At 56.9% G+C, this 12,802-nt stretch overlaps 1 protein-coding gene across 1 annotated transcript in view; it reads left to right on the forward strand.

Moving 5' to 3' along the window:
* MRC2 (mannose receptor C type 2) overlaps positions 1–11,083 on the forward strand; it is a 63,454-nt gene extending 52,371 nt beyond the window's left edge. The window contains exons 14-30 of the mRNA XM_052657229.1: positions 936–1,038; positions 1,288–1,426; positions 1,538–1,573; positions 1,816–1,976; positions 2,063–2,130; positions 3,034–3,134; positions 3,431–3,567; positions 6,078–6,192; positions 6,315–6,478; positions 6,658–6,766; positions 7,256–7,494; positions 7,627–7,795; positions 7,895–8,044; positions 8,366–8,485; positions 8,730–8,909; positions 9,597–9,623; positions 9,725–11,083. Of these exons, the coding sequence (XP_052513189.1) occupies positions 936–1,038; positions 1,288–1,426; positions 1,538–1,573; positions 1,816–1,976; positions 2,063–2,130; positions 3,034–3,134; positions 3,431–3,567; positions 6,078–6,192; positions 6,315–6,478; positions 6,658–6,766; positions 7,256–7,494; positions 7,627–7,795; positions 7,895–8,044; positions 8,366–8,485; positions 8,730–8,909; positions 9,597–9,623; positions 9,725–9,948 (2,242 nt within the window). The 3' untranslated portion in view covers positions 9,949–11,083. The remainder of the gene's footprint in view (positions 1–935; positions 1,039–1,287; positions 1,427–1,537; positions 1,574–1,815; positions 1,977–2,062; positions 2,131–3,033; positions 3,135–3,430; positions 3,568–6,077; positions 6,193–6,314; positions 6,479–6,657; positions 6,767–7,255; positions 7,495–7,626; positions 7,796–7,894; positions 8,045–8,365; positions 8,486–8,729; positions 8,910–9,596; positions 9,624–9,724) is intronic.
* Positions 11,084–12,802: the final 1,719 nt, after the last annotated feature.

A 12,802-nucleotide genomic window follows, 5' to 3' on the forward strand; every position in this document is an offset into this window, starting at 1 on the left:
TTCTTGCCTGGGAAATCCCAAGGACAGAGGAGCCTGGTGGACTATAGTCCATGGGGTCACAAAGAGTCAGACGCGACTGACTGAGCACACATACAACCCTAATCCTTACCATTCCTTCTCCAAGGCAAAATCTATAAGCTTATCCAAGTGAGTGCCCCCTCCTGTAACCCTACACCATCCCATAATAACCCACACTTCTCAATAAACAGCTTTTCCTGAGAGGGCGAGAAAGGCTGCAAAAGTGAGCATTTACCCACAGGGGTTCCCCCCAGAACCCTGTCTCTGTCCCGTGGGTTCCTATGACACACAACCCCATCATCCCTTAGCCTTGGGAAACATCCAGATGGATCCAGGCTTCCTGAAATCTTAATTCCAGGGACGTCTCCTCCCAGCAAACAGCACAATGACATTATTTGACTAGTGATTATTAGAGCCCATGTTGATCGCTTCTCGCTGTGTGCCAGAGGCCACACTAAACGTTGAACCACATTCACTGCTCTCCTCAACCCTACAAAGTAGACATTATCCCTTGTGGGCTGATCCAGAGGTTGGGTTATTTGCCCAAGGTCACAGGGATGACCTAGGACTGGAATCGAGGTGTATTTGAGTCCATGGCCCCAAGTCTATGCACTGCCCCTGTCTACTTCCTAAAGTGAACGTCTGCAGACTTGCTGGAGGGGCACACCCTACCTAAAGGGCAGCAGTGGAAGGGGCCGGGCCACCTGCCCTGAGTGAGTGAGCAGGGGGCCCGGCCCAGCTGGCCCAGTTCTCTCTGGGGAGAAGACATTTTAGGGTGGCCTCAACAGTGTTTTCAGTGTGAACCCCAGATGGAGAGGCTCCAGGCCCCCGGGACTGCCCGAATCACAACTGCAAGGATTCCCTACAACTCTCACCCTCCCCATGCCTTCCATCTCCACCCCCCGGTTGTGCTGAAGTGAATCAGAGCCCGAGATCCACGAGCAGCACTGGTTCTGGATCGGCCTGAACCGTCGAGACCCCGGAGCCGGGCAGAGCTGGCGCTGGAGTGATGGACTTGGGGTGAGGAGGCCTGGAGGAGGCGGGGCGGGTGGACGGGACGTGGGCGTGGCCTTTCGAAGGTGCGCGAGGTTGAGCAGAGGCAGGGCCTAGGGCAAGGGCCGGCTGGTGAAGGAGAGGGTGGTGGGGGTGCCTAGCCCAGGTTGGGGGGTGCGTTCCCAGCTTATGCCAGGCCACTCGTTGGTCTGCTCGGGGGGTGGGGGCAGCCTGTGCCTGGTGCCTGAGGCCCCTCTCCCCCTCTGACGTCACCAGTTCTCTTACCACAATTTCGACCGGAGCCGGCACGACGATGATGACATCCGCGGCTGCACGGTGCTCGACCTGGCCTCCCTGCAGTGGGTGGCTATGCAGTGCGAGACGCAGCTGGACTGGATCTGCAAGATCCCTCGAGGTTGGTGGGGCGGCGCTGCTGGACCGGGCAAGGGATGACGGGCGGCAGGGCCCGGGGCCCAGGGAAGCGTCTCCCATCTCTGCAGCGTGTCTGTCCCTGTTGCCCCCATAGGCACGGACGTGCGGGAGCCTGATGTCAGCCCGCAAGGTGAGGCTTCCTGTCCATCCCACTCCCCGTGGCGGCCGGACAGGGCAGGGCTTGACCAGGACAGAAGGAAGGGGATTAAGGGTTTGAGCCAAGGGAAAAGGGAATCGGGGCACATTTACTGGTCCAGGTCAGATGGGCTCGCAGGCCGGCCTGCCCTGGCTGCCCCGAACACGCCTTGTCCTCCGTGGGCGGGGCGGGCAGGCAGCCGCAGCCTGAACTCCAGCCACATGCTGCCCCCGCAGGCCGGCGGGAATGGTTGCGTTTCCAGGAGGCTGAGTATAAGTTCTTCGAGCACCACTCCACGTGGGCGCAGGCGCAGCGCATCTGCACGTGGTTCCAGGCTGAACTGGTCTCAGTGCACAGCCAGGCCGAGCTGGATTTCCTGGGGCACAACCTGCAGAAGGTGGGCATGCCAGCAAGCAGGGAGGGCAGCCCGGGAGCCAGGGGAAAGGCCTTGCCAACCCTCACCTGCCTGCCCGGCTTCCCCAGTTCTCTCGGGGCCAGGAGCAGCACTGGTGGATCGGCCTGCACACCTCAGAGAGCGACGGGCGCTTCAGGTGGGAGCCCTGGCCGGATGGTGGGTGTGGCTGGGCAGCGGGGCACATGCGTGGATGGCTAGCAGGGACTCAGGCTGGAAATGAGAGGCAGGATCGCACACAAGAGACAGAATTGGTTTTGAATCCAGTTCTGCCCCTTGTGGGCTGTGTGGCCTTGAGCAAGTGACTTAACCTTTCTGGGCCTCTCTTGGTTTTCTCACCAGAAAATGAAACAACGAGGCGTGCCTGGTCGGGTTGTCCTTAGGGCTAAAAATGAGGTGTCCTTGAGTCCTTGGTGCTGCGTCCAGCACGCTGTTGTCCACGCAGTCGTGTCTGACTCTTTGCGACCCCGTGGACTAAAGCCCGCCAGGCTCCTCTGTCCATGGGATTTCCCGGGCAAGAATACCAGGGTGGGTTGCCATTACCTTCTCCAGGGGATCTTCCCGACCCAGGGATCGAAGCCGTGTCTCCTGCATTGGCAGGTGGACTCTTTACCACAGAGCCACCTGGGAAGCACATTATTGGACACTAAATAACAGCCGTTCGTATTATGCTGGGGTCACTCGTGAAAAAGGTCCGTGGACGTGGGCAAGAACACATGATGGTCCAGAGGGGCCTCTTCATGGTCAGGGCTCACCTCCCCAGGCACGAGGCACAGAAAGACCAGGAGAGCACAGGAGTGTCTGAGCACAGTGTTGCCACTGGACTCCTGCTCTGGGATCCTTAGACTTCTTTTCTAGTTAGAGAAGTGGAAGGCACTGGGTCCTTGGGTTCCTGCTGCACTGAGCTCAGTAGCCTCGCTCCTCAGTCTGTGGCCCTGAGCCCGTAGACTTGGGCCCCAGTCTCTGCCCCCTTGCTTCTGCATTCAGGGGAGGTCTAACCTGGTGCCCTGTACTAGGATCACTCCTGCTTGTGCCATTGCAGGTGGACAGATGGTTCCATTATAAACTTCATCTCCTGGGCCCCCGGCAAACCTCGGCCCATCGGCAAGGACAAGAAGTGCGTGTACATGATGGCCAGTCGAGGTGAGGGCAGGGTAGGGCAGAGAGGGTGCAGAAGCCGAGGGGAGGGTTGGTGTTCAGGGCAGCAAGGTGAGCCCGGGCAGGGGCCTTCAGTCTCTTCTCATCCTCTCTGTTCACCCAACCCAAGAAGGACTGGATCCAGAGAGGGGAGGGCCGGTGCCTGTCCAGCAGCCGCAGAGGACTTGACTTCAGAGCTGGACACAGGACCCGAGCCCCAGCCCTACCTCCTCTCAGGGCGTGAGGCCAGGTGCTGGCAGCCCGGCCCCACACTCAGAGTGACAGCTGTTCACTTTTCACAGAGGACTGGGGGGACCAGAGGTGCACAACAGCCTTGCCTTATATCTGCAAGCGGCGCAACAGCACCAGAGAGCTGCAGCCCCCAGACCTGCCGCCCACAGGGGGCTGCCCCTCTGGCTGGAGCCAGTTCCTCAACAAGGTAGGGGGTAGGGAGGGGGTGCCCAAGGGGAAGCCTGAGCTTCAGGAGTCCCGGCCCTCTGGCAACATCAGAGTCACGGCCTCTGCCCTGAACCCACCACCCTCTCCCTTGCTCAGTCCTGGGACCAGGGCTAGACCCCTTGGACACTAACTCAGCGTAGTGACACCTTCCAGTTCATCAAGTAATAATGTTGCCCATATAGTTTGGTGAGCATCTTGATAATGAATTCCTATTAAAACAAAATGTTGAACATACAAAATATTTATGTATGCCATACATATATGTGCAAAAGTAAATCTATGTATTTCTTTCTATACTAATGTGACTGCTGCTGCTGCTAAGTCACTTCAGTCGTGTCCGACTCTGTGACCCCATAGACGGCAGCCCACCAGGCTCCCCTGTCCCCGGGATTCTCCAGGCAAGAACACTGGAGTGGGTTGCCATTTCCTTCTCCAATGCATGAAAGTGAAAAGTGAAAGTGAAGTCGCTCAGTCATGTCTGACTCTTAGCGACCCCATGGACTGCAGCCTACCAGGCTCCTCCATCCATGGGATTTTCCAGGCAAGAGTACTGGAGTGGGGTGCCATCGCCTTCTCTGAATGTGACTGATGTCATATATAATAAAATATGCACAAGAACAAAACAATCTAAAGCCTGAGCTAAAGATTTCAAAACAATATTTTTAAGTTTTCAAAATTTTTCCTTTTAGTGGTGTGAAAAACATTTTGTGCTCACTCTTAAATGTATCAATTATAATAATTATTTGCTATTTTAAATAGTTTTGATAAGAGCAAAGTGATCACATACACTTCATTATTTTTATTTATTAGTTTTTCATTTCTTTATTTATTTTTGGCTGCACTGGGTCCTCCTCTGCAGGACCTTTGCAGGCTTTCTCTAGCTGTGGCGAGTCGGGGCTATTCTTTGTTGTGGTACACGGGCTTAGTTGCTCTGTGGCATGTGAGATTTTCCCCGACCAGGGATAGAACCTGTGTCCCCTGCATTGGCAGGCAGATTCTTAAAGACTGGACCACTAGGGAAGTCCCTATACTTTATTTAAAAATCTAGGTCTGACACTGATTCAGACTTCACAGGTCTTGTTTGGAGGTCAAATTATTTTAGAACATGGATTGAATGGTTGTTGTAGATGAAAAGATTGCCTTACAAAGACAAATAGATGAAGATGAAGAAAGTTCATCCATCATTGGCTGGGCTTTCTAAGTCCTTCTCTCCATTTTTCAGTCCTTCTGCCAGTTAAATGCCAATTAAATTTTTCAGTCCTTCTGCTGATTTTTGTTTAAAAACTAGCTCATCAATTTTTGCATTTAAATGAATCTGCCTTATAAACTACTGAGAAGAACTGATTGAGAGGGTTTAAAAAAGTCTCTGGAAGATTTTTTTAAAAAACAACATTTAGAAGATTCTCTTTCCAACTATTTTGAGTGTGCAGCTAGGAGAGTTTGAGGCAATCAAGAGAATCAGGATGGATGTGCGTCTAAACATGTTTTCAAAATGTTCCTTCTAGAGTGTGAGTCTCTTTCCAAGAGTGGTTAGTGACCCATGGGCTGATTCATCCAACCTGATTAGACCGTCCTTGTTTTTATCTAGCGGCTGAAAGAGCTTATCCCAGGAAGGAAAGTGTGCTATTTCCTTGCAGGTTTCCTTGGTATCCTTAGCATGAGCTTTGAATCATGCCTTCTTTGGCGGACACTATAAGACTGCTTAACTGAGTTGTGAGGATTAGATTAGTTAACACTAGATAACATAATCCATAAATCTTTGTCATGTGCTGGAGTGCAGCCAGCTCATACTATCATGGAGCTCTCACTGTCTTCAGATTATTCAAGCAAATAATACACCTTTTCTGCCTTAAAGAAAGCAAAAAGAGCAAGATGTATTATTCATATTTTGGAAAAAAAAAAACTCATCTATATTCTCCAGAGATAACCACTATCAATATTTGTTACTCCACTTTCTTTTTCTACATAATTGAGATCATACTAAATAGCACAATTTTGTAGCCAACTTTTTTTTCCTCAGTGTTGTATTTTGAGTATTTCTCCATGTCATTGAATTGCTCCAAAAGCTTATTCTTATGGCTTCTTCCACCTAATCTAAAACAATATATTTCATATATGTAACCGGTTCCTTTCTTAATTTGTCAGCATCATTATAATGATACCAATAATTCTGTGGAAAGCCTTTGAAGTATATGAAGCTGAGAGCCAGACAGACCTTGTCCCCAGGCGTGGCCCAGGGGTTGCCATCATAGGTAGTGGAGCATTTGGTGGCCCAGAGAAATCTTCCCACTTTAAAATTCCCCAGGTGCGGGCAAGTGTCTGTGAATCTGCCGTGCCAGGTCGGGAGGATATCAGAGCCTTGGTCAAGGAGACCCAGATGTCCTGGTTCTCCTGTTTTTCTCCAGGGCCTGGCGCTGAGGGGTTGAAGTTTCTGGGTGTGGGGGCCAGGGAGGTGGAACTGGATGTCACGCCTCTCCCTCCGCCCCACAGTGTTTCCAAATCCAAGGCCAGGACCCTCAGGACCGGGTGAAGTGGTCAGAGGCACAGTTCTCCTGTGAACAGCAAGAGGCCCAACTGGTCACCATTGCAAACCCCTTAGAGCAAGGTAGGGCCAGCCCAGGGGGAGGCCCCAGAATCCTCTGACACCGTCCCCCTAGACGGCTAGAGCAGAGTGAGGAGGGGGCTGCCACCCTGTGGCTCATCACGGTCTGTTCTGGGGGATTGTAGCGTTCATCACAGCCAGCCTGCCCAATGTGACCTTTGACCTTTGGATTGGCCTCCATGCCTCACAGAGGGACTTCCAGTGGGTGGAGCAGGAGCCTCTGCAGTATGCCAACTGGGCCCCCGGGGAGCCCTCTGGCCCTAGCCCTGCTCCCAGCGGCAACATACCGGTGAGGAAGCCCCTGCCCCATCCTCTCCTCTGCACCCACTAACCCGCCCTGGCCCACAGCACTTGTCTTCACACCTGGGGACCCCCTTGCAGCCTCTTTGCTCATAGTACAGACTTTTAGGGGTGGTGGCACAAGGCAGGCAGCTCCTGGGGCTCCCCTGAGCGGCTCCTTCCCCCCAGACCAGCTGTGCCGTGGTCCTGCATAGCCCCTCAACCCACTTCACTGGCCGCTGGGACGACCGGAGCTGTACAGAGGAGACCCACGGCTTCATCTGCCAGAAGGCCACGGGTAGGTATCACCCGGGAGCCTGGAAACCTCAGCCCAGGGCTGGACACTGTGGGCCAAGCCAGGAGGAATGAGGCATGGTCCCTGATCTCAGGGGACCACTCTGCTTGGGAAGCAGATGGGCAGAAAGGCCAGGCACCAATCAGAGGGACAGGCAGTGAGCGTCCAGGGGTTGCAGGAGGAAGGTTTGGGATTTGGAGGGCTACCCAGGAAGAACTAAGACATTGGGCATGCGTTGTGGCAGGGACCCCATGGTTCAACATCTGAGGCTTCTGCAGCTCTGAGCAGGGGTCCCTCTGCCCTGGGTTCCTGGTCAGGCTCAAGGTTGTTTATCCCTTTACTAGTAAGAATGTATTATTAATAACAACAGTGACTGATGGTTATGCGCCCAGAGGAGAGTTGGTCTCTGCCTGCTGTTCCCCCTTGGCCTCATGCCTGGGGATGGGGTGAGGGGAGCAGAGCCCGGCCTGAGTCCTGCCCCCTTCCCTGTAGACCCCTCCCTGAGCCCATCCCCAGCAGCGTCGCCCCCTGCCCCGGGCACTGAGCTCTCCTACCTCAACGGCACCTTCCGGCTGCTGCAGAAGCCGCTGCGCTGGCACGACGCCCTGTTGCTGTGTGAGAGCCGAAATGCCAGCCTGGCCCACGTGCTCGACCCCTACACCCAGGCCTTCCTCACTCAGGCTGCCCGAGGGCTGCGCACGCCACTCTGGATTGGGCTGGCCAGTGAGGAGGTAGGCAGTGGGCTGGGCCCCCCTACCCCCAGTTCCCTGTCTCCTCCTAACCCGCTGCCTTCCATGGCCACCCCCCTCCACCCAGCCCTGGCTGGTCCCCTTGCTTCCATCCTGATGGCCCCCTGTGCCCAGGGCTCCCGGCGGTACTCTTGGGTCTCGGAGGAGCCACTAAGCTATGTGAGCTGGCAGGACGGGGAGCCCCAGCTCCCGGGGGGCTGTGCCTACGTGGACACAGATGGCACCTGGCGCACCACCATCTGTGACACCAAGTTGCAGGGTGCTGTGTGTGGAGTTCACGGAGGTGAGTGCCCACCCGCTGGGGCGAGGGCTGGGCCAGGGAGAAGCCGACCCCAGGAGGACCCTGGGACACTTCCTCAATGCTGCATTTCCCCGCTCACAGGGCCCCCTCCTCCGCGACGAATAAGCTACCACGGGAGCTGTCCCCAGGGGCTGGCGGACTCAGCCTGGATTCCCTTCCGAGAGCACTGCTACTCCTTCCACATGGAGCTGCTGCTGGGCCACAAGGAGGCGCTGCAGCGCTGCCAGAGAGGTGGGCTGGGGGGGCGAGCGCCCCCACCTGGGCGTTCCGGGTGGCGACCCCTCTCGAGGATGCTCAGAGACCCCACGAATGTATGTGGTCCCCGTGCCGCACTCTGCTTGTAGGCTGCACTCACCTCTCAGTGCCCCTCACGGTCCAGTCCACACAGACCACCTTGGACGGGGCATAGATGTAAATGTAGCCCCCCGTTACATGCACATCTCCACGCCATCCTCTACTCAGGCAGCCAGGGAAAAGGGCGGGGCCTCTCCGGGGGCTCAGCTACCCACCAGGAGACTCGCCTGCCCTGACGTCGGCCTCCTCTATGTCCAGCGGGCGGCGCGGTCCTGTCCATCCTGGATGAGATGGAGAACGTGTTTGTCTGGGAGCATCTGCAGAGCTCTGAGGGCCAGAGTCGGGGCGCCTGGCTGGGCATGAACTTCAACCCCAAAGGTGGGCCCCCTGGGTATAGGGTCAGGAGGGGCAGGCCTCGGGCTGCAGGGGGAGGCCTTCCACTGGCGTTTGGCCGGTGGTAAGGGGTGGGGGCATGAGGAGTGAGGGCCTGTGGGAGGGGGGTGAGGATCTGTGGGATGTGGGGGTTTTCTAGAACAGGGCTCTTCTCTCCCATCTGCTTCTGCTCCATGTCGCTGCCCCCTCCATCCCCAACAATGCCCCCCCAATGCCGCCTTTCCCACAGGGGGCACCCTGGTCTGGCAGGACAACACAGCTGTGAACTACTCCAACTGGGGGCCCCCAGGCCTGGGCCCCAGCATGCTGAGCCACAACAGCTGCTACTGGATCCAGAGCAGCAGCGGGCTGTGGCGCCCGGGGGCCTGCACCAACATCACCATGGGCGTCGTCTGCAAGCTCCCTCGAGGTGCGGGAGACATCTAGTGCTGGGGGGCGGCCCCCCCCCTCCCCGGCCGCTGCTCATTCCGCAGGCCACACAGTGGATGGGAGGGAGTCAACAGGCCTGGGGCTGCTGGGACCCTCCTCTGGGATCAATTGGTCTGTACCAAGGACTGGCCCTTCCTGAAAATTGCCAGAGTAGACAGCCATTGGTAGACTAACCATTTTGTAGTGGTTAAAGGCAGGGAGGGATATGGGGTTCGAGCCCAGGCCAAACCGTTTGCCAACTCTGTGACCTTGGGTAAATTGCTCAAGCTCTCTGGCCTCAGTTTACTCATGTAAAATGGTGTAATAAAAGTACCTATGGGCTTCGAAGGCGGCTCAGTGGTAAAGAATCTGCCTGCCAATGCAGGAGATGCGGGTTCAGTCCCTGGGTTGGGAAGATCCCCTGCAGGAGGAAATGGCAACCCCCTCCAGTATTCTTGCCTGGGAAATCCCATGGCTAGAGGAGCCTGGCAGGCTACAGTCCAAGGGGTTGCAGAAGAGTCAGACATGACTTTGCGGCTAAACGGCAACAACAGTAATAAGAGTACCTATGAGAGAAGTAAACGAGCCAATGAAGTGTCTGGCACCGCAGAAAATGTTCTTGCATGTTTGCTTATTGTTACTCACTTGTCACTACCACTGTTGTTAACTGGTCCCTCCTCCCCTACAGCTGAGGCGAGCAGCTTCTCTCCATCAGGTGAGTGGCAGGCAGGACTAGCCCTCTCCCCCCGGGTCCTGGTCATTCTGGGCAGCGGGCGGGCATGGCGGGGCTTCTGACCAAGGGTCCTTCGGCCGCAGCCGCCCTCCCGGAGAACCCTGCGGCCCTGGTGGTGGTGCTGATGGCGGTGCTCCTGCTCCTGGCCCTGCTGACCGCTGCCCTGATTCTCTACCGGCGGCGACAGAGCGTCGAGCGTGGGGCCTTTGAGGGTGCCCGCTACAGCCGCAGCTCCTCCGGCCCCAGCGAGGCCACCGAGAAGAACATCCTGGTGTCGGACATGGAAATGAACGAGCAGCAGGAGTAGAGCCGAGGGCGTGGGCTGGGCCGAGGGCGTGGGCGGGCCCGGGGGAGCTGGGCCCCCCCACCAGCTGCGGTCCAGTCGGCCTATGGGGGGAGGTGGCGCCCTGGGGAGCGCTGTGGGGAGCTGGGGCTGGCAGGGCCTGGGCTGGTGGGGTCCCTCCCTCCCATGTGGGCTGGGCTGAGGCCTGGCTGAGTGCAGCATGGCGTTTCCTTTTTGGGGGGGCCCTTAGGTCTTGTCACCCGGGCCTGTACCCCCATGGTCACCGGAGGCAGGACGGGAGCCTTTTTCTCCCTGCCCCCACCCTCCCAGGCCTGTGCCCCAGCCCTGGGACCCCCTCTTCTCGTTGCAGAGTCTGAGGAGCCGCCCCGAGCCCTCAGCCGGCCTCTGTCGCTTCTCCCCTACCCTGGCAGCTCAGCTCCTCACCCCACATCCTCCCTGCCCGCCCCCGCCGCCCCCCATCCCCCCCGCCCTGCACCCTGCCTGCTCTCCCAGCCCTTCCTTCTGAGCCAGGGCCCTGGGGTCTGGGGAGCCCTCTCTTGCTGTTGGTGGGAGTCACAGGGGGCCGAGCGTTTGTCACTTCTGTGCCTGCTGGGGTGGCCGTAGGGCATGACGGGAGGGTTCTGGGCTGGGACTAAGGACCGGAGCATCACTGTGGTATCAGCTGGGCTGGAGACAGGACCGGGGAGAGACACCCTGACCTCCTGGGGATGACCGGGCTGGGCTGGGATGTCATCTCCTGCCGGTCAGGGGAGGGCTCTGTCCCTGTAAAGTCCCCTGTGGGGACCAAAGTAAGTTCCCTAAGGTTTCCCGGTCCTGGCTGTAGTTTGGAGAGAGAGAAGGTGGTTGGCCAGGGTCAGTGGGAGCTGGGGTGCACCCTCTAAGGGGGGCCCAGAGAAACGGCACCTGAACCCCCTGGAGTGGCCCCTGTGTGGGGGAGATGACCCACCCAGAACCTTTCCAAGAGGCCAGAGCCCCAGTTAGAATCACCAGTCCTGGCGCCACGGCCCAGGGCAATGTGAGCACAGACTCCAGGACACGGTCCTTTTTGTAGTTCTTAATTTTTTTTAATGTGCCATTATTGTTTCAAAAGAAAAAGATAAAAGAAAAGCAAACAAATAAAACACCTTTCAGAGGCTTGAGAGAGAAGGGTCCCCACTTTGTCTTGTTGGGAGTCTTGTCCTTCATACTACTTCAAAGATACATGTTATTTTGGGGGGCCTGCATCTGTTTTGCTTCTGTCTTGGGGCCGCGGGACCCCAGCCTTCTCTCTGCTCCTGGGGATACGTGTGAGAGTAAGCATTCAGGAGCCAAAGGACAGTGGCGTGAGCTTGAGCAACTTGGCTCCCCTTTCAAAGTGTAAAATGGGAGAATAGGATGCACCTTCCAGGCTCCTTTAAGGAGGTTGAAGATTAAGTGAGATCACCTTGGCAAAGCAATCTGCACAGGGCCTTGGTGCTCGAGCTGTAATTGTCCCATAAACGTCAGCTGGTACTGCTTGTCTCTGGGCTGTGGCTCCCAGGCCAGTATGTGAGGTGCCCCTGCCAGACTGGGGTGGGGCCCCCACACCACCATGCTTCCAAGGCAGACCTGCATTTGAGCTGCAAGACAGTAAGTACATATTTGTCCCTGGGTAGTGTGGGCTCTGAAACTGCCCTGAGGCAGGGGAGTGGGTCACAGGACCCCACCCCTACCCTCACCTCCATTCAGGATGTTTGAGCTGGAATTAGAGCCGCAAACAGAGAAGGCCTTGCCAGCCAAGGATGGTCAACTGTACCAGGTCGCGCTGGGTGCAGTGAGAAGGCTTGAAGCAGGCCGAGGGGTGGGGAGCTGCTTTGGGCTGGGTGGTTGGGGTGGGTCTCTCCAGTGGCAGTGAGGCTGGAACCTGAAGGAGGTGGGTGGGAGGTGGTGCAAGCATCCGGGCCAGGTCCTGGGCTGGGGAACGCCAAGGGGAGGGGCCCGGGTCCTGCCGCGGGGTCCCTGGGGCTTCAGATGACTAGTGAGAGGCCAGGCTGGCTGGAGCATGGCGGGGCCTGGTTGCCGGAGGCCTAGAAGGCAGGCCTAGAAAGCCTGAATGTGGATGTCAGGTCCAGCAGGAAGTCAGTGGGAATGGCTAGTCTGACCTTTTTAGCCGGTACTTTGGATCGTTTTGTCTGAGACAACTGGTGAGGTTGTGTGCGCATGCGTGTTTGGCCTTGGTGATTTTTAAACTGAAACTGAAGCCGCTCAGTCGTGTCCGACTCTGCGAACCCACGGACTGTAGCCTACCAGGTTCCTCAGTCCATGGAATTTTCCAGGCAAGAGTACTGGAGTGGGTTGCCATTTCCTTCTCCAGGGGATCTTCCCAACCCAGGGATCGAACCCGAGTCTCCTGCACTGCAGGCAGACGCTTTACTGTCTCAGCCACCAGCGCGTTTGTTTTCTAAATCGGTAATCGTGTCACGTGGTTCAAACCTAAGCTCGTATGATAGGAAAAGATACACACCGGGAAGTCCAAAGCGTCTCCTGCACAGTGGGCTGGACGAGGTGCCATGTCTGAGTCTGGGAGCGCCTTTTTTGGAGCCTTGGAAACCAGGCCCTCTTCCTACTCTCTGTAGCAGCAGGACGCACAGAGGGGCCAGATCACTTCAGGCTTCAGGGAGGGACCCCCAGTCCTGTTGGGGGGTGGTGTCCTTAGTGATTAATCCACTTCAGCCTGAAGTGATTAGCCCTCCACAGTGGGGAACAGCTCCCTTTGTGAGTTGAGTGCCTGCCCATTAGCCACAACTCACAGATGGCTAGACCAGGCTGAGCCCAAGACCCCTTGGGGAGTTGGCCCTGAGAGATAGGAAGAGCCTAGGGGTGAAGGCGGGGTCACAGG

The sequence above is a fragment of the Budorcas taxicolor genome, chromosome 19 (genome assembly GCF_023091745.1).
Source record: "Budorcas taxicolor isolate Tak-1 chromosome 19, Takin1.1, whole genome shotgun sequence".
Lineage (NCBI taxonomy): Eukaryota > Metazoa > Chordata > Mammalia > Artiodactyla > Bovidae > Budorcas > Budorcas taxicolor.